The sequence below is a fragment of the Rhinoraja longicauda genome, chromosome 3 (assembly GCF_053455715.1).
Source record: "Rhinoraja longicauda isolate Sanriku21f chromosome 3, sRhiLon1.1, whole genome shotgun sequence".
Classification (NCBI taxonomy): domain Eukaryota; kingdom Metazoa; phylum Chordata; class Chondrichthyes; order Rajiformes; family Arhynchobatidae; genus Rhinoraja; species Rhinoraja longicauda.
The window spans coordinates 15015477-15041963 of record NC_135955.1 but is presented as its reverse complement, the minus strand read 5'-3'; the positions used below and the strand labels follow the sequence as shown (position 1 = coordinate 15041963).

At 41.2% G+C, this 26487-nt stretch overlaps 2 protein-coding genes across 5 annotated transcripts in view; one reads left to right on the top strand and one right to left on the bottom strand.

The window, feature by feature from the left end:
- fbxo8 (F-box protein 8) overlaps positions 1–268 on the bottom strand; it is a 66295-nt gene extending 66027 nt beyond the window's left edge. Inside the window, exon 1 of the mRNA XM_078432128.1 lies at positions 8–268. The gene's annotated coding sequence lies outside the window, so the exon portion shown is untranslated. The remainder of the gene's footprint in view (positions 1–7) is intronic.
- The window catches only part of cep44 (centrosomal protein 44), a 67138-nt gene continuing 40853 nt past the window's right edge, over positions 203–26487 (top strand). Inside the window, exons 1-4 of one of the 4 annotated variants that reach the window (XM_078432114.1) lie at positions 4337–4435; positions 10063–10144; positions 10906–11001; positions 23378–23525. In XM_078432114.1, the coding sequence (XP_078288240.1) occupies positions 10913–11001; positions 23378–23525 (237 nt within the window). In that variant the 5' untranslated portion in view covers positions 4337–4435; positions 10063–10144; positions 10906–10912. Of the gene's footprint in view, positions 619–4336; positions 4436–10062; positions 10145–10595; positions 10714–10905; positions 11002–23377; positions 23526–26487 lie in introns of those variants that run through there. The other 3 variants (XM_078432122.1, XM_078432116.1, XM_078432113.1) reach the window with 3 other exon arrangements.

Here is a 26487-nt window from a genome sequence, read left to right as displayed (position 1 = left end):
CTCCTACCTGTTGGAGCCGCTCTTGGTCCCGTTTCCACTTCGGCCACAAAACACCAACAACAAGCGGCTGGAGGCTGTGGATTACAACAGATACAGCAGGCAAGACGAAGCGAGGCGCTCCCGGTCTTCATTCAGATCCATCCCCGGGCGGGCAGGGAGGGAGGGCGGGGCGCAATCAACATGTTAAAAGCCGCCGCGTTACTTTCGCTCCCACTGTCCTCAATTAACTTTTAATGCCAGCGTCTGTGCGTGCGTGCGAAGCGCCGCCCGACGACGCGGCCGTGACGCACTCACGCTGGACGTCGGCTCGGAAAGGGGGCAGGGCCGGCCCTGGTCGGTCACGTGGGCTTCGCGTCAAGTGACCCGGCCGGCGCCCGTTCTGTCACCTGATCCGTGGACAGGCACAAAGCGCTGGAGTCACTCAGCGGGACGGGCAGCATCTGTGGAGAGAAGACATAGGCGACCTTCTTCTGACATCCTTCTTCAGACCGAGAGTCAGGGGAGAGGAAAACCAGACGGTGATGTAGAGAGAAAGAGAGCATATGAATGAAAGATATGCGAAAAAAAGGACAATATTGAAGTTCTATTTACCACAGTTTATAGACGTGAACATTTGCTGTATGTGCATATTGACAATTTATTATATATTTATTTGTTGTGATTGATGTATACGTAAAGCTGACGTAAATAATAATTTTATTGTTCTGATCCTAGTGCAAATGACCATTAAACCTTTCCCTTCACGTATACCTATCGTATACCTTTTTATCTCCTTAGAAATGTTATGATAGAGAGTATTCAGTCTATAGTGTCTGTACTGGCCACAAAAGAGCTAGTCAGTCTAGTACCACCTTGCCCTGCAGGCCACAGTACTGTTACACACAAGTGAAGGTTCAATCAAGTCAAGACAAGTCAAGTGTACTGTCATATGCCCAAGTGCTGTGAGGTTCAGATACATTGAAAATCTTGCTTGCAGCAGCATCAAAGTTACATGGACAAAGACAAATGCAAAAAAACCCATAAATTCAACGTAGATTCTGCAGGACAGTAAAGGAAAGAAAACTGCAAAAGATCACGGTAAAGGAAAGAAGACTGGGTTTGTTCAAGAACCTGATAGTTCTGGGAAAGTAGCTGTTCCTGAATCGGGTGGTGTTCAAGTTTCCGTATGTCCTGCCTGATGATATCAGTGGGAAGAGCGCGTAGTCTAGATGGTGGGGATCCTAGATGATAGATGCTGCCTTCTTGAGGTATCTCTTTTTGTATTTACTTTTGATGGTGGATTGGTCCGTGCCTGTGGTGACCTGGGTTCACTCCACCATGCACTGCAGCCTCTTGCGTTCCTGTGAGTTGGAATCGCCATACCAGGCAATGATGCAACCTGTCAGGATATTTTCTACATTACATCTGTAGAAGTTTGTTTGAGTATTCGGTGAAATCTCTTCAAACATCTAAGCGTACAAAATCATGAGAGAAATAGATTGGGTAGATGCACAGAGTCTCTTGCCCAGATTAGGGGAATCGAGGATCAGAGGATATAGGTTCAAGGTGAAGGAGAAAAGATTTAATAAGAATCCGAGGGGTAACTTTTCCACACAAAGGGTGGTGGGTGTATGGAACAACCTGCCAGAGGAGGTAGTTGAGGTTGGGACTATCCCATCATTTAAGAAACAGACAGGTGCATGGATAGGACAGGTTTGGAGGGATATGGACCAAGCGCAGGCAAGTGGGACTAGTGTAGCTGGGACATTGTTGGCCGGTGTTGGCAAGTTGGGCTGAAGGGTCTGTTTCCACACTATATCACACTATGACTATCTATGTGCTGGGGCCAGGACAAGTCATCCGAGATGTTAACGCCTAGGAATTTGAAGCGTCTCCACCGGTCAACCACTGATGAAAACTAGTGCCTGGTCTCCTGACTTCCCCTTTCTGGTCAGCGTTTCGTTCCTTGATCTTGTGGACGTTGAGGGAGAGGTAGATGAGGTACCATTCAACCTGATGTTCTATCTCTCTCCTCTATGCTTACTCATCACCACTCATATCTACTACCATCCTTTCAATTAGCAATGCCCCAACTCCTGACTATCACCTCGGTTAAAATAATACATTCCTCATTCTCCCTTTCAGCTTTCTACCAATTACCTTAAACCTATCCCCCACTAAACCTAAACCTATTTCTTTTTAATCTCTAAAAATTTAGTGTAACTTCTGGCCTCCATTACTCCAGTCAACATTCCGATAGATTTATGGTTCTGTTTTGGACCTGTTCATGACATTCTAATGAATTGTTTTAATGTCTATCATGTCTTCTGCCCTTCCATCCTTTGTGAACTCTCTCCAATTTGAACATCCATGCTTCCTTTGACCCATGTCTGATGGCTTTCTCTTCAGGTTTTTAGGCCACAAATTTTGCAAGCATGGCTGATGCCAGACGGTAGAAGTCAATGTTGAGGATGGAGAGAATGCATTGCAGTGGTAGAAAATAAAAATAATATTAATAGAGTCAGTCATACAGCGTGGAAACATGCCCTTTGATCCAACTTGCCCACTCGGACCAACATGCCCCATCTACACTAGTCCCATCTGCCCGCGTTTGGCCCATATCCCTCTAAACCTATCCTATCCTATCCATGTACGTCTAAATATTTCTTAAATGTTGTGATAGCACCAGCCTCAACTACCTCGTCTGGCAGCTTGATCTATAAACTTACCACCTTTTGCATTAAAAAGTTGCCCCTCAGGTTCCTATTAAATCGTTCCCCCCTCACCTTATAACCATGTCCTCTGGTTGTTGATTCCAGAACATTGCACTCCAGGAGCAGAAATTCAAGTGTTCTTAAGCAAAACAGAAGGTAGTGTTTCAAATGAATATAGAACTTAAAATTAAAAAACAACACTGATGCTGGAAATGTGAAATAAAAATTGAAAATATTCAAAATACTTGCAGGTTAGGTCATAAATGGCAAAAAGATAAACAGGGTTCACATTTCAGGTTGATGTCTCTGCCAGAACTGGGGAGGGGGACATAAACTCATTAAATTGCAGGGAATGCAGGGAAAGTGGGAGGGAGGGACTTGTCTTACAGGGTAATACTGGTGACCATGGGGATGAGCTGTAAACAAGTTGACCTGAACAATGAGTGACTGGGAGCAGTTAGAAAGAAAACATGGAGAAAAGAGTGTGGGAGGTGAGGAATACAGAGTAGTCAGCTAGTCCGACTGCACATATCTTCCTGGCCCAGAGGAAACAAAAACAACAAACGAGCTGAGGTCTGCACCTATTGTCTATTGTCATAGATGGACAAATGATACAGAAGGAAATCTTTACCTGAATTTGTAGTATTAAATTTCCAAAAGGCTGCAATGTGCCCAAACAGAAGATGTGGCGCTATTCCTCAACCTTGCATTGGGCCTTATTATTGTGACAATTTTGGAGGCTGCATAGCTAGACTGTGGAGGGTGGGTGGGGGAGAGGAGAGAGGTGGAAGTCTGTTCAGAAATTGCAAACCCATAGGCAGCTCTTGTTGTATATTCAGAAAAGTAATCAAAAGTTTTTTCCACTACGGGCTAATCTCACCTGCATAATATGGGCATAGATAAAGTTCAAATAAGTAAGAGGATTTGTCTGATGCCTTTTACAACTCTGGCTTCGCAAAAAGTCTTCACAGTCAATGAAGTCATATTGGAAGTGTAATTACTGTTGCAACAATAAAGGAAAGACTTTGAGATCAAGAGCCCCGTTTTTATTTCTGCGCTTGCAAATTCGATCAACGACAAGGAATGCACCGACAAAAGGATTTGCATCATGATTATGAAGGGCGTGAAAGGTGAAAGCAGGGTTTATTGATGATGAGCGTGTTTTTTCTTCCCCCACATGGGTGTGCGTGTGCTGTTGTTGAATGTGCGCGCCGCTGGGCATCGGCTGCATCGCGCTCGCTCTGGGCGGCAGCGGCGGGACACGCCCCGCGGAGGGAGGCGGCGGCCAACGGTCGGTCCCGCGGTTCAACATTCAAGCGGCGGCGCGGACGGGGCGTCCCGGCCGGTTGGCTCCGCCAATCATGTGCGATCAGCCGGCGCTTACCCCTTCGCGGTTGGATGAGAGCGGCGGCGCTGGCGTCCAATGGCAGGATGCGAGCGGGCGGAGAGGCGGATTCCGCCAATCAGAGTGGAGCACCCGGCGTCTCCCCCTCTACGATTGGATGCAAGCCGCGGGACCAATGGGAGGGGAGGGAGGCGACTCCGCCAATCGGAGATGAGCAGCCGGCGTTTCCCCTTTCCCGATTGGTTGCAAGTGGCAAGTGTCGCCGCCCCTGCGCCCAATCGGCTTCAAGGACTGGCGCGCAAGGGGCTCCGGGCGGTCAGGCGGCGCCGGTGGACGCGGAGCGTCGTCAGGGAGGTCGGGAGCGAACAGCGGGTTAACGGCGAGAGGGGACTGGGAGGTGAGGAAGGGGGAAGATGGCGGGAACCGACCCAACCATCTCGGGGCGCGGACGTCGAGGGGGCTTCAGCGGTGCTTCTGTTACAGGGAGTGTGTCACCCCTCGTCCTCTTCCCCAGTCCCCGTGGTCCCTCCATCCCCAGCGGTCCAGTCAGTTTCTCCGGAGAGATGGAATGGCGGGCGACGCTGCCTTCAGGTCGATAGGGTCTCGACCCGAAACGTCACCTATTCCTTCTCTCCAGAGATGCTGCCTGACCCGCTGAGTTACTCCAGCATTTTGTGTCTCTGTTCCAGTTTATGCTCTTAACATCCAGTGCAGGGCTCAATACCATTCTCTATCCCCATAGCACTGCTGCAAATTCTCTCCATCGGCCCCTGTGGTCATAAGATCATGAGTGATAGGTGTAGAATTAGGTCTACTCCACCATTCAATCATGGCTGATCTATCTCTTCCTCCTAACCCCATTCTCTTGTTTTCTCCCCATAACCTCTGGTCCCTCCATTCACCTTCTTCCTCTCCTCTGTCCCCTCCCTCTATGGTTGGAGTTTGGGATTCCTCATTCTTCCTAATGGGGGATTCTGGCCTGTGTTGCTAACATCCCTCCCAAGTGCTGTTTGATCCACTGAACTCTGCCAGCAAACCACTTGTTTCTTTGGATGCCAACATCTGCAGTCCTTGTGACTCCTCTCCCCACTATTGCTGCCTGGGGTTTGGTTCATAGTTTTCAACATCTGGGTGATTCAAGGGATTGTCTAGATACAGGAATGTTGCAAGAGTGCAAGAACATGAATAAAATGCAGAGCACCTCTGAAGAACATGGATAGATGACAGTTCAGGTCAGGACCCTTCTTCAGACTGATTGTAGTAGGTCGGAGAAAGCTAAAAGAGTGGTGGGGGTGTAATAGATCCTGTCAAGTGATAGGTGGATACTGGCGAGGGATAGTTTAACCAGAAATATTGCCTGACCCACTGAAACCAGCAACAGCAGGTCCTTGTGTCTGCAGTAAAATGGAGATGCAAGAAACTGCAGATAGTGGAAATTTGAGCAAAATAAGAAGTGCTACAGTAATTCAGCAGGTCAGACAGCATCTGTGGAAGGAATGGTATCTTTTTGTGTTTTCTATAATTGGACAGACACTCGCCCCTCCCACCCCCATGACACCTTATGTAAGGCAACATCTTGTCGTCTCACTCTGGTTAAATGATAATTTGCTCCATTATTCTACCTTCCAAAGCAGATAACCACACAGTCAACTTGCTCACTCAGTTAACCTATCTAGATCATTTTTCTGGGTCTTTGTATCCTCCTCATAACTTGCTGAAGTTATAACTTGCCGAATGGCCTACTCCTGCACCTATTGTTTATTGTCTATTGCTGATCCACCTACTTATATCACCAGCAACTTTGGCTGCAGTAAACATTGTCCCCTCATCCAAGTCATCAAACTCAATTGTAAATAGCTGAGGACCCAGCACTGATCATGGTGGCACCCCACTAGTTACTAACTGCCAATCTGAAAATGCTCCACTTATCTCAATTATTTTTCATGGCCTCTCTCTAATCTGTGTCAGTAACTCCCCACCAGTCTCATGTTCTCCTATCTTAGTGTATTCACATCTTGTGAGGAACATTATCAAATGCATTCTGAAAATCCAAATACAGTACATCCTCTGGTTCCCTTTATCACACTTGTCTGTTATATGTTCACAACTCAAACAAACATGTCAAACACTCTCTCAGTTCCTCCCACCACCCTCATTACTGTATTATCACAGTCTGAGGCCCGGTCTTCCATTGTCTTGGTTGGACCCTGATCTCATTCCACAACCCTCCATCTCCCCCCCATGTGGGAGGCACTTTTCTCATAGTGCCCCCCCTCCCCTCCCTTTTCCCTACCTTGGCCTCAAATTAATGGCACATTTGTATACTTTTCCTTCCATTACCCTAAGCTATCTTAAAGTAGGAATATATGCTGTGTCCCATTACTTTTTCTTCTGCTAAATACCTGTGTTCCCTGATTGTAGACTTCTCAGCTAGGGGAAGCATCTTCTTCTACAATTATTTTGGGCTTTGGTGGGATTACACCTAGAGAGATAAAAACGTACAACATAGAAACAGGTCTTTTTGGTGCAGCAACAAAAAAAACTGCAATGCTGTTTAATATACAAAACGACACAAATCACTGCAATGCTGTTTAATATACAAAACGGCACAAACTCAGCAGGTTAGGCAGCACCCCTGAAGAACATGGATCGGTAACGTTTCAGCTCGAGCTGCTTCTTCAGGTGCACCGTGTTCATGACGATCGTGATGCTAATCCTATTTGCTAGCATTAGTTGTGTATACCTCTACGCTTTTCCTATCTCAGTGTCCATTCAAATGCTTCTTAAACATTACATTTGTATCTACCTCCAACATCACTTCCTTCAACTCATTCCTGATATTCATATCTCCTGATTTTTATCTCGGAAAAGACTTACCACTTGGATCTGTCTTGCATCTCTTTCTTCTCACCTCTATATTGTGTGCCATTTCGATAATCTTGCCTATAAAAGCATATACTTACCCAAAAAATGCTGCACGCATAATGCAATGAAGATTCGCCAACTGGATCGTGGGATCACAGATCTGTAACAGGAGGTGTGCTTGAACAAGTTAGGCCTCTTTGGCAGGACGATAATGAGAAGGATGCTTTTCATTTTGAGGGTTGTCTCCCTGCAGATCTTTGGTAGCTCAGTCATTGATTGAATTCAAAGAAAGATTGATAAATTCTGGATATTGAGGAAACCATCGATATGGACAGTGGTGAAGGAAAGGGATGTTGAAATAAGATTAACTATGGTTGTAGGTAGACACAAAATGCTGGAGTAACTCAGCGGGTCAGGCAGCATCTCGGGAGAAAAGGAATGGGTGACGTTTTGGGTCAAGACCCTTCAGAGCTACGATTCTGTTTGATGGTGGAGAGGGATTGAGAGGTCAAATGCCCTCCAATGGCTATTTGTTCCCATGTATCCTGTTGGATCCTTTAAGAATTTTGTATATTTTGATGATATCGACTCTCATTTTTCCAAACTCTTGAGAGGCTCAGCCTTCTCAATGATTCTCATGTGACAGACTGGCGACTTCAAAAATCAATTGCAATGCCTCCAATGCAAATAAATCTATTTTTATGGAAAGTGACTAAAATTGTACACAATCCTCCAGGAGTATCTCCCCAAGGTCCCACATCTTTGTAAAAGGAAGTCCTTGCTCTTGTACTCGAATACTTTTGCATTTGTGGCCAACTCATCTTTTCTCCCGGTTGTTAAACACTTTTAGAAGGCTGAGAGGAGATCTTATCGAAACGTATAAGATTATTAAGGGGTTGGACACGTTAATAATAATAATAATGCATTTTATTTATATAGTGCTTTTCATATACTCAAAGACGCTTTACAGAGATTTAGAGAATTTAGAACGGGGTACTAATTGAGAATGATCAGCCATGATCACATTGAATTTAGAGGCAGGAAACGTGTTCCCAATGTTGGGGGAGTCCAGAACAAGGGGCCATAGTTTAAGAATAAGTGGTAGGCCATTTAGAACTGAGATGAGGAAAAACTTTTTCAGTCAGAGTTGTGAATCTGTGGAATTCTCTGCCTCAGAAGGCAGTGGAGGCCAATTTTCTGAATGCATTCAAGAGAGAGCTGGATAGAGCTCTTAAGGATAGCGGAGTCAGGGGGTATGGGGAGAAGGCAAGAACGGGGTACTGATTAAGAATGATCAGCCATGATCACATTGAATGGCGGTGCTGGCTCGAAGGGCCGAATGGCCTCCTCCTGCACCTATTGTCTATTGACTTCAACTCCCCCTCCCATTCCCAAATTGATCTTTTTGTCCTGGGCTCCTCTATTGTCAGAGTTGGGCCCAGCGCAAATTGGACGAACAGCACCGCATCTTTGTTGAATTCTACCATGTTCTTAATCTTTGCATTTTTAAGCATTTTCTTTAGATTTTATACTATAGATAGTTCTGCTACAACACGATCATCGTGTTCCTAAGCGACCTTGCATTATAGAAAATTATATATGAAAGTGATTGTATTAACCGGGAAAAGGAAATTAGGAGCTAGTTTCAGACTCTCAGTAACAACATTTTTATTGCAGGATGTTCAGAAATAAAGGTCTTTTTAATATCTATGTTTATATTTGTCATCACAAGCTAAAAATACTAAAGGCTGTATGTTACATTGTTTAACAGAATATCATTGCATAACACAGTGACACACCAGTAGAGTTGCTGCCTTACAGCGTCCAAGTGCTAGCCTTTGCTGTTCTCTGTTGCACCCATTTAAGTGATTTCACTACCCCCTACCCCCTTCCCCCCCCCCAAGTTCACTGTTTATTTTGTTGCATTGACCAGTAGGCATTTTAAGCTATGCAGATGTGAGCAAGATGAGAGAAAGTTTGAGAATTCAAAATGATTGCAGAGCAAGCGTGCAGGTGCAGCAGGCAGTGAAGAAAGCGAATGGTATGTTGGCATTCATAGCAAGAGGATTTGAGTTTAGGAGCTGGGAGGTTCTACTGCAGTTGTACAGGGCATTGGTGAGACCGCACCTGGAGTATTGTGTGCAGTTTTGGTCTCCTAATCTGAGGAAAGACGTTCTTGCCTTAGAGGGAGTACAGAGAAGGTTCACCAGATTGATCCCTGGGATGGCAGGACTTTCATATGAAGAAAGACTGGATAGACTAGGCTTGTACTCGCTGGAATTTAGAAGACTGAGGGGGGATCTTATAGAAACATATAAAATTCTTAAGGGGTTGGAGAGGCTAGATGCGGGGAGATTGTTCCCGATGTTGGGGGAGTCCAGAACCAGGGGTCACAGCTTAAGGATAAGGGGGAAGTCTTTTCGGACCGAGATGAGAAAACATTTCTTCACACAGAGAGTGGTGAGTCTGTGGAATTCTCTGCCACAGAAGGTAGTTGAGGCCAGTTCATTGGCTATATTTAAGAGGGAGTTAGATGTGGCCCTTGTGGCTAAAGGGATCAGGGGGTATGGAGAGAAGGCAGGTACAGGTTACTGAGCTGGATGATCAGCCATGATCATATTGAATGGCGGTGCAGGCTCGAAGGGCCGAATGGCCTACTCCTGCACCTATTTTCTATGTTTTCTATGTTTCTGCATGTGGGGTTACTAATATTTTCTTGCAGAGCTATGGAGGAGGAAAGAGAATTGAGATTTTCTATTCACAAATCATTAAAGGTTTATAAAAAGGCTAATTAAATGTTGGTATTTGTCTTATGGCTAAAATACAGATTTGAGGAATTGTGCTTCAGTTGAATTGAGCCTTCATTGGACCCAGTAATTTGAGCTTGAACTTTAAAGTTACTGTACTTCCTTTCATGGAGGTGAAGACTAAATCATGTTACTACAGAAAGTCGGAAATAAAAATCAAAAATGTTGCTAACATTCGGCTAGTTAGGCTTGCATGGAGAAAAGCAAGGAAAGACATTCAGACTGATTGGCAAAGGACACTTCTTACACACACCACATTGAACTTGTAATGACACTGAAATCTGCTTCCGTTTCCTATGCATTTCATATTGCTACATTGGCTGGGAATTTTTCCTTTTTCTTTTGTCTTCAGGATGTTGATTCCTGCCTCCTCTCTCGCTCGCTCCCATCTCTTTGTTTCTCTACTGGTGTGACAGTCACTACCTCAGATTAAAGTAAGTGACCACATTACAAAAACTGCCATTTCTAATGAAAAGACTAACAGAGAAGAACAAGTGTAGGCCTACCTGTCTTGATCTTACTTTGGTCGCAGCTTTACTCTTGCCTGATGCCTTCCCTTGGTCTATTTCTCAGCCTTGAAATGACATTAATCTAAAAGGTTAATCATATTCCTCTTACACAGCTTCTGCATGACTAGAGGTTTGATAAGTGATCTAATTATGTTAATATGATAAGGTGATTCACTAATATAGCACTGGATACCTATTTCTATTTTTGGAGGAATCTGGAAACATTTTAGAGATGGGATATTTAGGAATGAAACCATGGAGTGAATTGTGTCGGAGGGAACTGCAAATGCTGGTTTAAAGTGAAGATAGACACGAAAAGCTGGAGTAACTCAGTAGGTCAGGCAGCTTCTCTGGAGAAAAGGAATAGGTGACATTTGCCTTCAGACATATTGGCACTGTTTTATCCCAAAAGTGCTACTGACATGGGTCAATTAAAGTTATCAAAACTGAGATCAGTTGATGGTCTCAGCTGATCTGTAGTGAAGCTATAAAATGTGAGTATGCTTAAAGTGTTAAGTATCTTATTCCTGTTCTTCTACAAAACAAAACAGATTTACTGGATACTTATACCACTGCTGTTTCTAAGATCTGTGGAGTTTGTTGGTTGACCAAAATGACAGTCAATAATAATTTTGTAAACTGCAATAAACTAAAGCAATTCTATATGTTTTTTGATCATGCTGTAGGGTCAAAATGACAACTGGTGATTTGCGGGGATCCCTTCGAAAATTAGAACAAGGGCTTCGTTCATTGAATTATCCACAAGATATTGATTGCAATGGGTAAGTAAAGGATTATAATTTGTAGGAAGGAACTGCAGGTGCTGGTTTACACCGAAGATAAACACAAAATGCTGGAGTAACTTAGCGGGACAGGCAGCATCTCTAGAGAGAAGGAATGGTGATATTTCGGGTTGAGACCGTTCTTCAGACTGCTACAGTGTGATTGTTTAAACAAACCAGAAGATGGGCATTGTTTCTGTTAATCAGCAAGCTAGATTTTTGTCCTTTAAAGTAGACATTTTCCCTGTTTTGTGCATCTAAGCCACCATTTCTCAACCGTTTTGCCCTTGCAGAACTTGAAATAATTTTCATGTCTCAGGGAACCCTACATAAAAATTATTATATCTTTATTAATCTCTTTCTTTCTCTTTCATAAGCTTAAAGTTCGTAAGGCAAACATAATATATTTTTCTGATAACTGGTTTAAGCAAATAATAACGTGTGTTTTTCTCAAGTTTATTGACAATGCAAAACACAAAAGTTATTCAAAAATGCTTTTACATATGATTAGCCTATTTATCACTATTTCTCTCGGAACCCCTAGTGACCTTTTGCGGAACCCTAGGGTTCCTGGGAACCCCGGTTGAGAAACACTGGTCTAAGTTTAGGCTCAGATGATGTAATATGGGATTGATGTTGGTTTATTATTGTTATGAGTAACGAGGTACAGTGAAAAACTTTATTTTTGTCATATCCAGGCATATGGTGAGTACATAAGGTCATGCACAAGAGAAAGGAAACAGAATGCAGACTGTAGTGTTACTGGTACAGGGAAAGTTCATATTAAAACAAATTGCAAAAGCCACAAGGTATATTGGAAGATTGGGATATTCATCCCTAGCATATGAGATGTCCATTCAAGATACTGATAACAGTGGAAGAGAGGACACCTCTGGGATCTTTGATATCTACCTGAAATAACATTATATCTACATTAACATGGTGTTTCTAGGAAGAGATTAAAATTCTAACAATATACATTTTATTTCTAAATCATTGAGCATGTAATTTCAGTCGGAAGTCATATAGTTTCTACGTTATGAGGCTAACAATCCAGAGTAGTCATCTCCACAATGGTTTGAAAATGTGCAAAATAATGAGGAAATAAAAGGTTGGTATTGTAAAAATGATCACAAAGCTTTGGATTTCTTTCCCTGAAAGAACTACTGTCATCCTTCCCAATGAACCCCTTATGTGAATCTAGTCTAGTATTTAAAAATACTGCCAAAAAATTCAGAGCACTAATGGGTGCACAAAAACATGTTTGTATTGTTAGTAACTAAGGACACAAACAGTTAGTTTGTGGAGCAAAATAATCCGTGAACTGCAATTTTGGCTGGCTGAATCGGTTATGAAATCACCAAGCTTGTCTTGAACCAAAAACAGAAAGAGATAGAGTTTATTAGCCTTTCTCATAGGTTATGAAATTTATTATTTTGTATTCATCCAGACATTTGGATACATTCTTTGCATATGAAACCAGAAATTTGAACTTGAACTCTAACACTATCAAAGTCCATAAAACAATATTTTCCATATTGCTCAGGCTCTCCAGGGGTATCTGTGCATTCACATTAGAAAATGAGTGTGCCAATGTCCAGCTTGATTTCCTGTCTGTCTCCTTGAGATGAGAATATTGCTCTCAGTACATTTATCGTAGTTTCAAATTCCTTAATTGTTTTTATTTGATTACTGAAACTGGCAGTAATCTAATCTCCATGCATTGACAATCATTATCCCACTGCTGGTAACCAGGTGATTATTAAAGAGATTGATAGAAGTTTAAAGTAGATTTCCAGTATTAACATTCTCACCTTTCTGAGAGGAAAATACTCTTTTTTTGCCAGTTCAAGTAATCCAAAATGAATCCAACTGTCCCACACTTTCCCTCTGTTTCCAATTGTCTGATTTTCTTGTAGGAAATGCAGTGGTCACTGTCTCAACTCATTTCCTGCGGCAAAGCATCAATTGCAAGTCATCCTCAAATAATATTTTTTATTGCCTCACACTCTGTGCGACATATTTAAATTGATATGCCGCTCATGATTTACCAGCTAAATAAACAAACTAATCTATTGCCACGCATCCAATCAAAATAATTGATTTAGTTTAAAAAAAAATAAACCTGTAAACTAATATTCCAAGTATTGTAAATTGTATTCGCATCAGATAAATGCAAGGTGTTGTCTATTGTGAAGTCAAAGCAGGGTCGGATTTTCACAATGAATACTAGGAGGCTAGAGGAGTATTATAAAACAGAGGAACTTAGAAATACAGGTACATAATTCCCTGAAAGTAACATCACAAGTAGAAGGGGTGGTGAAGAAGGAGATTGATATGCTGGCCTTCATAAGTCAGGGCATTGACAACAAGTTGGGACATGATGTTGGAGTTGTACAAGGCATAGGGGAGGCCACACATTTAGGTATTGTGTGCAATTTTGCTTTTGGAAAGACGTCTTTAAGCTGGAAAGAGTGCAAAGAAGATTAATGAGATACTTGCTGGAATTTGATGGTTTGAGTTGCAGGGAGAGGTTGAGCAAGTTAACACTTCATTCGTTGGAGCGTAGGATAATGTCCGGTGACCTCAGATGTATAAAATCATGAGGGGCATAGTACTCTGTTTTGAATGTACTCAATTTATGATTCCCCTTCCCTGGGAAAAAGACTAAGTTTAAGGCAAGAGGTGAAAGACTTAATAGGAACTTGAGCGGCAACTTTTTCACACAAGAGGGGGAGGGGTGATAGATATATGGAGCAAATTGGTAGAGGAACTGATTGAGGCAGGTACAATAACAGCTTTTAGAAAGCAGTTGGACAGGGACAGGAAAGGTTTAAAGGGATATTGGTCCAATGCAGCCAAATGGGACCAGCGAGGCAACTTGTTCTGCATGAACGAGTTGGACAGAAAGGCATGATTCCATGCTGTATAATTCTATGACGTTTTAGATCTGTAGCTTTTTATACAATGCATATAGTGTAACTGTTATCTTCAAAAACTATAGCCTTTTAAATATGTTATAAAATTGTATTATTGCTAATTTTCTGTGGGGGTATTGAGGCCAATGGCTGAAGTACCACATAATATCATAAACTATCTGCCTCGTATGTGGCAGAGTTCAGCCACACTTTAGCCACTCCCAGAATCCACTGCACAAGGGTGGAAGCAAGTCCTCAACTCAATGGACTGCTGCAGGAAAATTATTAACTTATTTTGTTTCATCCTCTTTACAAAGCATTATCTTTTGCTAGAAACCAATTATCATTTGTCGCTAGATATACACTTTGTCTCTGGTCATGGCACAGAATGTGACTAGAGGAGGGATGGCTGCTTGCCCAATTCGTTTGAGCTGGAATGTTAAGGGGATGAACCATCCTGTGAAATGTAAGCGAGTCCTGACACATTTACATCAGTTAAAGGTGGACATTGCTTTCCTTCAGGAAACTCACCTAAATATATCTAGCCATTCACATTTGCGTGCTCGATGGGCTGGTGAAGTTTATCATTCCAAATTTCAATCTAAGTCAAGAGGGGCAGTACTTCTTATTAGTAAACTTGTGCCTTTCATCTCTTCCCAGTTTGATGCAGACACTTTGGGCCGATAAGTCATTGTTACAGGCAAATTATATAACACCCCAATTACCTTAACTAGTGTTTATGCCCCTAATTGGGATGACGCTGCATTCTTCACTCATTTCTTCTCCCGATTACCTGATTTAAATGACCATCATTTGATATACAGGTGGACATATGAACTGTGTGTTGACCCCTAGCCCAGACCGTAGCTCTGTTAAAACTATGCCAACCTCTAAGGCTGCCCTTTCAATTCAGCTGTTTCTCAATACCCATGGTATTGCTGATGTTTGGCGTACTCGTAATCCCACTGCTCGCAAGCATTCATTTTTTTCAGCTGTTCACAAAACATTCTCGCGCATCGATTATATTTTAATGGATAAGTGTCTTATTCCTTCGATTCAGGAATGTGACTATCATGCGATCGCAATTTCTGATCATGCTCCCCATAAACTGAAGCTTAATCTACCAGCCACAAAACTTGTTTACAGGCCTTGGTTTCTTAACCCACTTTTACGTTCAGATTAATTTTTTTTATCTCATCACAGATTGAACGCTTTCTAAAAATTAATCAAACACCAAATATGTCATCATCAACAGTATGGGAAGCACTTAAAGCATACTTAAGAGGTGCATTCCTGCCATCTTCGACAGATGCTTCATTCAGTGCTTTGCTCAATCATCTCTTTTCATGAAATGAAATGTCTGTTCATTTAAAGACATGTTTATAAATAGTCTGTTTGCATCTTTTGTGCACATTTTCAGAAATTCTATATCTCTAGGTCACAATTCTTTAGGTATATGCAAATCCGCAGCTTCATATCTTCTAATATCACTCAATTCCCTTCACAGCCCTCAGACACACTCCTAGACTCAATGACATCACATCATCCAGAAAGGGAAAGATAGGTGACATATATTCTTTATTAACGAGAGAAAATATGACGTCTTAACTCCCTAAAAGAACAGTGGGAAGGGGATCTGGGTATGGAAATTTCAGACTCCATCTGGTCAAAGATGATTGGGGGTATATACTCATCTTCGATATGCATGAAGCATATTGTTATGCAGTTTAAGATTTTCCACCGACTGCACTGGACCAAAGCTAAATTGGCCCAATTCACACCCAATATAGACCCCATGTGTGACCGTTGCAGGCAGAACCAAGCCACTTTAATTCACATGTTTTGGGATTGTCCTAAGTTATCTAATTTTTGGCAATTAATATTCGATATGCTTTCCCAAACTACTGATGAATCCTTAGAACCATCTTGGCCTCAATGCCCCCCTTGCTTTATTTGATGTGGTAACACAAAATCTTGCATTAAATAATAATAAACTAAATCTTCTGTCTTTTGCCACGCTGGTGGCCAGATGACAAATCTTGATCAGATGGAAAAATTGTAACCCTCCAACATTTGCACAGTGGATTAGGGATATGTATTTTATTAAATTGGAGATCAGGTACACTGTTAGGGAGTCAGTTGGTAAGTTATCATTGATATGGCAACCTTTCCTTAGCTGTATTGATGCTTTAGGCTCTGATAATTTTATAGTTGAGTAAAGTCTTTGATATGTGTGTATGTAATTAAGAGTGGAAGTGAAGTATTACAATGGTCCCTGATATGCCTTAACATTCCCATTTTTCTGCTTCCCTCTTGTCTGTTTTTATGCATGTTAGCGCCCGAGATAACATGGAGTACTGCTTTAAACCTCTAACAATCTATCTTTTATTTATTTATTTTTATCTTTAACTGTGATTATTTTACATAATTTGTATGTCTATGTTTATTTATTTATTTTCCTAGCATAACTTAAGTTGTATACCCTCTGATTGGTGTGGTGGGTGGGGGGATATCTATCAGTTTAAATGTGTTCATGCATTGAATTGTCAAAGCTGTATTAACAAAAATTCAGAAATCAACTTTGTTCAAAAAAAAGAAACCAATTAAGTGCATAGGTGTGATATAAAAATAGTCAACAAAAGAAACAGACATTTGAATTGAACTTTAATTTGTGCAGATTCACTTTGCTGTTGAGCTTACTGTTCAGAAGTGGATATCCAACTTGAATTTCCTTTAATTTGGAACTGTACCCCATTCTTATCCCCATCGCTGCCACTTTGTATATTTCTAAATCATTTGATTCTGTTCGGCATCTATCTTAAGATTCTCTAATTAAGTGCAGAAAAAACTTAAACTCATTGTTTCTAATTGGTATCTTATTGCTAACAAGATCTACTGCAATTACATTTTCCCTTTGTACGACCACACTTGGAGAATTGCGTATGGTTTTGGACTCCTTGCCTAAGGAAGGAAATACTTGCCTTTGATGGAATACGACAAAGGTTTACTGATACCTGGGATAAAGACCTAAGAAGAGAATTAAAGTAGGGCAGTGTTAGATTGTCAGCTTCTGCAATCTCTTCACTACTGAATAACCAATCTAAAAATAGGTCCTAACTTCAGAATAAGGGGATTGGTCATAGTCATACAGTGTATCTATATACTGTATCTATATACTGTAAATGGCTCTATATATAGCCTCTATAAGATCACCCCTCAGAAGGCACCTTCAAGCTTCTATACCCAATACTTTGACCGATTAAGGCCAATGTGCTATCTATCTGTGACACCACTTTCAAGGAGCTGCCCCCCCAGATCCCTCTGCTCTACCACATTCCCCAGAGCCCTGTCATTTAGGAGAGGAGATATTTATTCACTTGAAGTGTACAGATATTTGTATTTCTCCACTTTGGAATAGTGTTCATTTAGTTATTAAGTATATTCAAACTGAAATTTGGCATTTCAAGATCAAGACCTCAAATCTGGCACAAAGCTCATGGCCAACCTGATCCCTGCCCTACCATTTGCTTTTGAGACTTTGACTACTGTAAGGGGTTTCTGCGCCGAGCTTTCGCCCGACCTAAGGTCCCCGTGCCTTGCTCTGGTCCCTTGACCAGGCCGCGCACACTGGTTCCCCGTGAGTGGTTCGACCCACTCACCCCCTACGGTTCTAGACACTGGACTTAGATGCAGGAGCGTTGATAGTGCAGAAAAATTCAACCAGACCAGATTTGAAGACCAGGGTTTAAATGGAAAAGGCTTTTATTGAGCACTCGGGACTATTGTACATGAATGCTCTTCACGGTTCTATAAAACATATCTATAAGACACATACCGAATGACATGAATACCTTTGACTCTGAATTTCTACAAGAAATATACATGAATACTTTTGACTCTGAATTATAAACGCACAGTTCTACAAGACATATACATGAATACTTTTATAATAATAATAATAATATTCATTTATTGTCATTGCAACGAGTACAACAAAATTATAAACGCACAGTTCTACAAGACATATACTGGATTGTAAGATGGGGAACTTACGACACATCGCAAAATTGGCCAACACATCTTTACTTATACACCCACGTTAATTAAACCACCCTCCCCTCTACACTAAACTATGTGCAGGATCGGGGTACATGCTCACCATGGGGCTATTACTGGGTTACTGGCTGTTCGTGCTGCTTCTCCGCTGTTCTCCGTGAGGGCCGTGAGTTCCTTCCGTTCTTCTCGGTGAGTCTCCGTTCTCCGTGCCGTTTGTTGCGTCCTCTGACTTCTGTCTTGCACTTCTTCCTTTCTTGCGTCGGTTTTTCGTGTCCTCTGACTTCTGCCTTGCATGAGTTGCGTGTCATTGTGAGTATGCTGATGTCAGCGCCCCAGTGTCTGGACTTCGACTTGGTTTCGCAGGTTTCTGCACGGCCAATATCCATCCATTGTTCTGGCCGTGGCTTTGCAGAAACCTGGAGACTGGGCTGTAAGGTTTTTGCTTTTGTGGCTGGTCACAAGGTCCCGCGGCCATCTTAGGACCCACGGATTGTGACATCCCTTGGTAAACTGACCGCAGCCTTTCTCCGCTATCAGCCCCAGTCTCCCGTTTAAAATGTCCAAACTGCAGCTCTTTGGTTTGGTGTTGATTGCAGAATGAGGGAAAACTTCTCAAATCTTACACTACTTACGACAGGCACCACAAAATCACAAATCACAATCATACTTTACTAGCCAAGTATGTTTTGCAACATACATGGAATTTCATTTGCCATACAGTCATAACAATAAAAAGCAACAGGACACACAAAATACATTTTAACATGAACATCCACCACAATGACTTCTCCGCATTCCTCACTGTGATCGTAGGCGAAAAAAAGTTCAATCTCTCCCTACTTTGTTCTCCAGCAGTTGAGGGCTTCTCACCTTCCGTTGACGGGACTATATTGACTCCCGTAGCCAGCGGCGGGCCATCCTCGTCGGGGTGATCAAGCTCCTGCATTGGGGGGGGGGGGGGGAATCTCAGCTCCCCCGCGCCGGGCGATCTAACCCGGGTCAGGGCTTGTCGAACTTCATGAGGCTTGGTGCTCCTGACTTCGGTCTCAACCAGACCCTGCGGTCTAATCCTTGATGTTAAAGTCCGCAGGCCGCAGTTGGAGCATTGATCCAGATAAGGAATCGCACGCTCTGATGGTAAGTCCACACCCTGTGGTGGCTCAAAGTCAGTCCCAGGCAAGGCCTCCAGCTCCACGATGTTAGGCCGCAGAGCGACCGGAGATACGATCCGGAAAACAATCGCATCTCCGGCAAGGTAAGAGATTGAAAAAAAAATTCCCCTGACCCCCCCCCCACATAAAACAAACCAGAGAACATTAACACAGACTTTTAAACCTCACCAAAAAAAGGACGAAAAGGACAGACAGACTGTAGGCGAGCCTGCTATCACACCGCCACCTGGGTCTGCAAATCCAAATCCATTGGAACGATAGATGGACAAATATCTTCTTGAAACAAGCATCCTAAGTTAATTGTACGCTGCTGCATTTGACCTGTTTTTGTAACTAACATGCTTAAAGCAGATTGATGAAATGGGCAGTCTACTCTGAGCTCTGTCATGGGATGAGAATGTCAGGTGAACTGAGAAAAATATGAAAAAATGTTCTCATACACTTTTTTTTAAAAAAAGCGTCATAAAACAGTCAGCAGAGGAATGGGCCCTTTGATGCACAATGCTTGTGTTAAACACGATGCCAAGTTAAACTGATCTCATCTGTCTGTGCATGATCCTTGTTAGGCACATGCAAGTACACCTTCTTTGTACTTGCATGTGCCTATCTAAAATCCCCTTAAATGTCGCAGTCGTATCTGCCTCCACCACCACCCCTGGCAATGTGTTCCAGGCCCCCACGACTCTCCGTTAACAAATTTGCCCTGCACATCTCCATTAAACCTCTCTCACACCTTATAGCTATGCCCTCTATTGTTGGACATTTCCACCCTGAGAAAAAGCTTCTGACTTTCCACCCTAACTATGCTTCTCATATTTTTATATACTTCTTTCAAGTTTCCCCTCCATCTCCAATGTTCCAGAGAAAACACTCCAAGTCTAGTCAGCCTCTCCCAGTAGCTGAAGCCCTCTATTCCAGGCAGCATTCTGGTAAAACCACTGCTTCCAGGAATCTCAGGCCTATGACTACTCGGTGGATTAGGAACATTCTAGATGTCAAAGATCTCAAATCCATGTGTCAGGAGTGCACAAAATGCCAGTATTAACAAAGGCCAGTTAACTGCTCCTAATCGACCCAACCGTTTGTCCTGCCAGGCACCTTTTGTCGCAAAACTTTATTGGCCTGACTTTGGCTACACGTACATCAACCCACAGAAATGGAACAGACGCTCGTCATCTTTGTTCCCAGCAGACATTCAAAATGCAGTTTGTTAGCTTTTTGATTGTTACGGTTTACACAGAGAGTGGTATGTGACTGGAACACGCTGCCAGGGCTGGAGGTTGAGACTGATACAATTGTATAATTTGAAAGACTTTTGGCAGATACTATCGCAATGTTTAAGAAACATTTAGACATGGATAGGATATGTTTAGAGGGATATGGGCCAAACGCAGGCAGGAGGGACTCGTGTAGATGGAACATGTTGGTTGGTGTGGGCAAGTTGGGCTGAAGGGCCTGTTTCCACATTGTATGACTCTGTCATATGTCTATATGTCTATGACAGAGAGTATGCGCAAAGTGAAACTGAGTTAGAAGATCAGCCATTATCTTATTGAGTGGCAGTGGAGTTAAAAGTACCTAACATGGGAAGGTTTAATTTTTTTTTGCATGATATTACTCGGCAGCTGCTGGAGAGAGCTGAACTGATTGAACAACAGGGGGTTAATTATTTGATTCCTGGTTGGTTCCATTAAGAGGGATGTCCCTGTAGTGCACTTTTTTTTCCAGATGCTTTCTGTTTGGCTCCAGTTGAGGAAATGTCAGCTGGTATCATTCAAGTTGGACAAAGCCAAAACTTTAGCAACAACTTTCTCTTTTATGGCTCAGCCTCGGAATGTTTTTATTGAAGAAGGAGGAAGGATTACGGTCTCTGATAATAGTGGGATAGTTTTTGTAAATAAGATCAGGATTACATTAACCAGTACTGCAAATAAAATAGACCAGAATTAAACATCAAATATCTGATGGCTTTGAAGTTCACATCATTTGAAGTCGATTTTGCTTTTATACACATGCTTAATGACTGCAGAGTAGAAATTTATTGCACAGTAACTAGATCTTAAGATTAAACTAAAGGCCAACCACAGTAGCAAATACAATACTTTCAGAAGAAGAGTTGGTAAATTTTTAATTGGATGTTTGGACTGAGTTATTAGACAGCCTTTCTCATTGCAATAGAAAATATATATTAAAATGTCAAAAAATTAAATATCCAAATGAGTTAAACCGCAGAGAATGGATTTTTTTTATCATAGTATTCATTTTAGTTAAATTGTTAAGAATGAAGATTTGCCATTTGTTGTCGTTATTGAGGCGAATTACATATCAGTGTGGATTGTTTATTGAATAATGTCAATGTCCATAAACTTTCACATTTTGTTTCTTAAGAACGATTTTATAATGCTAATTAAAATGAAATTTAGTGACCTCATTTTTCTATTATAATTTGGTTCAAATCCAAAGCTCAGACCTCTCCTTGATTGTGAATTATGTGGCTTTGATACTAGATTTTGATGTAAATTAGCATTTCAAATAAAATGTTTTAAATATCTATTAAAACAGTGCAAGAAGCTGAAAGCAAATGAGTTAAATGTTTATCTATTATGCCTAATAATTATGCATCATGGAAACAGGCCCTTCAGTCCAATGCCCATGTCAAAAGAGATACCCCTTCTATACATGTCCCACCTATCCATGTTAGGTTGTTTTTAAAATGTATTTTCCATTAAGGATACTTGTGTCATTCACACATGCGGTGTGCTAAGAATGTAAGATCCTGATTCAAAGGAATTTTTCATAAGAACGTAAGAAAATAAAATTATGGCATGTCTTTTACCGTGGCATCATTTTCCTGATTCATTAAATTGATTAAAGTAGATGGTAATTCACCATGGCTTAGATTCAGACAATGACTGGCAGGTACTCGAAGTCTAAGCCTACAGCAATTGTGGCTTGTGCACAATCTGAGTTCTGGGAAGAAAACACTAATGTGCTTCCTGTGGTTAATTTTCTGTCCATCTCTACTAATCTAGAGATGCTGGGGTCAATTGTTGCCCTCTATTTTCTTAGTGTACATAAACCAGATGAATCTGAAGAAATGTTTAATGTAAAATAAACACAAAATATTCCACATGTCAGGCAGCATCTATAGGGAGAGCAAGAGTTAAGATTAAGAGTTGTTAACCTTTTATGAGTTGAAAAGCTCTGCTGTGATGATTGTTCTGACCTTTGGTGATGATCTCTCAGTCTAAGGTATCACAAAATGCTGGAGTAACTCAGCAGGTCATGCAGCGTCTAGGAGAGAGAGAATGGGTGACGTTTCCGGTCGAGACCCTTCAGACTGATGTCAGGGGGGCGGGACAAAAAGGATATAGGTGGAGACAGGAAGACAGTGGGAGAACTGGGAAGGGGGAGGGGAAAAGAGGGACAGAGGAACTATCTAAAGTTGGAGAAGTCAATGTTCATACCGCTGGGCTGTAAGCTGCCCGAGCGAAATATGAGGTGCTGTTCCTCCAATTTCCGGTGGGCCTCACTATGGCACTGGAGGAGGCCCATGACAGAAAGGTCAGAGTGGGAGGGGGAGTTGAAGTGCTCAGCCACCGGGAGATCAGGTTGGTTAAGGCGGACTGAGCGAAGGTGTTGAGCAAAGCGAAACGATCACCGAGCCTGCGCTTGGTAGCGAAACGATCGCCGAGCCTGCGTTTGGTCTCTGTCTGGTCAGTCGAGTCAAAGGAAGTCTTCACCTGGTTTACTTCTCCAAATATGCTGCGTGACCTTGCTTGAATATTCTGTGCGATTTCTGTGTTTTATTTAGGATTCCAGCATCTGCTATATTTTGCTTGTTTTAACGTAGCACTCCTCAGGAAGAATGCCCTGCTAATGCAAAATGACAAAATAAATTCTGACAGTATAAATGTATCAAACATGCACCAGTGTTAGATGTCAATTTTTTTCTCTACTTATTGGCTGTGTGTATATTTCAAATGTGAATGATCTGTCAAGGCTTCGTGCAGGATCACTTGGCACTTTTGAGCATTCAATACTCTTACTCAGTTTAGTTAGGCCACCTGGCTGATTATGTAAATTGTCATTTTTGAATGAAGTGTAAATTACTAGCCTGTTTGGAATGAGGCACTCAACTGTATTCAGTGAGATTAACATGGGAAGTCAGTTAATGGTTGTTGGGGATATAAACTGTTTGCACTTAAGATTTTATTTTATTTTTTACAGTCTTGCAAAAGGTAATCCTGCAGCCTTTCTGCCAATCGTGAGCTATGCCTTCACCTCATATTCCACATATGTGACTGAGCAGCTCATAGCATCTGGAGTAGAACTTGCAGGAAAGAATGACACTCGTTTTCTTGATGCTGTTTACAAGGTACAGTTTCTTTTTTTTTGCTGGAGAACCAACTTAAACATTGAAGACTGATGTTAAATATAATAAATTGTAAATTGTAAAAAGGAAATGTATTATTTTTGTAAACAAATCTATGTGTGTACATAAAGGATACATTCTCGTGTTCACTATTGGATCTGGACAACATGTTATTGGGAAAAGCATGAGTTTACTGCATCCATTATTGTGCGATGCCCTTCGAATCTCTATTTTCACCACTCCCGCGGCACCCAATTTCATTGACAGTAAACTATCTGCTTTTAGGCACCAGCAAACGTATGGTTTGCCTAAAAAATTAGGGTTTTTTTTATGCCCCATGATTTGCACTCTCCAACTGAGACACTGAATATACATCCATTCTGCCCACATATTAATTCTCTCTCAACAGCCCTGGACAAACTCTGTTATCATGGATTATACTCATCTGTTGAATAGATAGTCTTAGTCATTGTACAACCTTAGGATGGGAAAGATGGGACAAAATAAAGGTTGCAATTCTGTATCCATCTAAATGCTGTAATGAAAGTCAGCAACTACTGTTACTTCTGTTATCTCCTTTGTTAAAGGCTTGACTGGTAGGTTGCAAACTGCAGACCGAACTTGTTTTTTTGTAGTGAAGCCCAAATTAACAGTCCGAATCATTTCTGAGAATCCACACACATGAACAGGAGTCTCAGACTTACTAGGAAGTCCTTAGGTTATTTATAGTTTTTGAAACTGTTAAATTAATATAAATCATTATCTTAAATCACTTTCTATCAATGTTTTAAGTAGTTTAATTCCTAATTACAATGTTAACAATTGTCTCGTGATTAATGTTTAATATTTTCCAAATATATTATTTGGACACTTATGTCAGAGAATGATGTATTAATATTTTCAGATGTTCAGTTTTTAAAATTCTTGTTGGCAACCTGTAGCCTGGTGGCCTGGCTTGGTTGGAGCATTCAGAATTATCTTTAGGTAGGGCAGAGTCTTCCTGTGAGGCAAAAATGTCCTGCATGGTAAAGGGCCTCACCAATCTGCAGTGGATGTGGGGAACAAACTCTGCTGCAGGTTCATGTGGGTAGAGAACAGTGGTGACAATGGGCAGCTCACCAAAAGTGCTTGGAGTGAACTATCCTACAGCCATGTGTGGTACACTCTGGCCCCAGAGATGTGAAAAATGCTTTTTTATATCAAATATTGGAGGACTATGCAGTAATGCTGTGGTGCAAGTTTAAAATCTATCACAAATACTGGCAATTTACTTCAGGCAATGGAGTGGCCGGGAGGGTATTGTGCTACTGCGAGCAATGGAATAAAATGGAACATAATTAGCCAGTGTATACAAGTACGTCAGATAGGATAAAAGGATATCATCCCCTTCCTTGCCTAACCATGGAATACTAATGCTATTTCTTATAGTTTCACAACCATTCTGGCTAAGATCATCTTACTTTCCCAAACCATTTTACAGCCCTATACATTTACTCCCTGTTAGTGAGAAACATTCATGCCCTCCCAAATATAAATGTTTGCTTCTAGTATTAGAAATTGCAATATATTAATTTTCTTGTTTTTGCCTGCTGCTACAAAAGAAACACAAGAATTTATAATGATTGAAAGTGTGCATAAAAAAATGCGTTTTTTATATATATTCAGTGTTATGGGGAATTATTCTAAGAAGAGACAGGAAGAACATTGAGGAGAATTAGGAAAACAGTTTCAGAGTGCCCAGGCCCAGACTGCTGACGTTCACTATGGGTGAAACGATTAATTGGGAATATACCGAAGATCCTCAATTAGACTTTTATCGATGAAAAAAATGTGTTTAAATTATTTTCCTAGGTTAAAATTGCTTTTTATTCTGAATTAGATTAATATTTATCTGTCAAAATATTTTCCCCCTTTATTTCTCAAAAGTCAGTGCTAATTAATTACTTTCATCCTTAATAATCTGGATATAGTAAGCCAAATGTATTTTTGAGGAATGGTGATAGCTTTGCTAATTGTTTATTTTTCCACGCCACTGATTCCTCCTGTGTACTTTATTCTCTGCCACATGCTTATCATCAAGCTAAATAAAATAAGATGGTAAACTAGAATTAAATTATGTAAGTTTATTTGTATACTTTTGAGCTAGTAGTATGTAGGTGACAGAAAAACAGGAACAAGACAGTAACACTTCAGACCATTTGAGTTTTTCATATGGTGTAATTTGGTACTTGGGTATTTTGAGACTGCTACCCAATCAGATCCATTCCATGTTTAAATTATATATCTTGTTTAGTTATACTTGGGATTACTTACAAACTAGCACTGAAAATTTCAATAAAATATAACAGCGTCTGAAAAGGAGTACACTTTCATCTTTCTAAAATGTTACATATGGTCAAGTTGAACTGAACACAAATGTTTTTCTTTTGATTAGTAATGAATGCTATTTTAGAACAGAATGCTCTCATGACTGTCCAAGTCAGAGAGTCTTGTTTAACTTAAATACATTTACAAAGGCTGTTGCATTTATCCTTTACTTGCAAAGTCGTTTTTCAGAGTAATACAGACTAATTTGTCAGATCATGCTCCATTGGTAAGATGCTGTATGCTTTCAACTTTGAGTCATTCATTATCTTAATATGAAATTATGAAATTGTGCTGCCACCAACACATGCTTTTAAGCCTTCAGTTGTGAAGGGTCATGAGTATAGAAGGGTCTCTCTCAGGGCTGTTCAGAATTGCAGAACATGTCTGCCTGGTATATTTTATGTATTGTTACTAAATGAAGAGTACAACATAGATTGACCTGGGAAATAAATATTGAATAATGTAATTGTACTATTTACATTAAGGAGCGTAAAGCCATTTTTGGATTATAGTTAATGTAAGCTGCCTGTCACCCCTATGTTGCCAACATACAATGGTCTCACTCTGAGAAAGTCCCACTTTAAAAATGTTTATGACT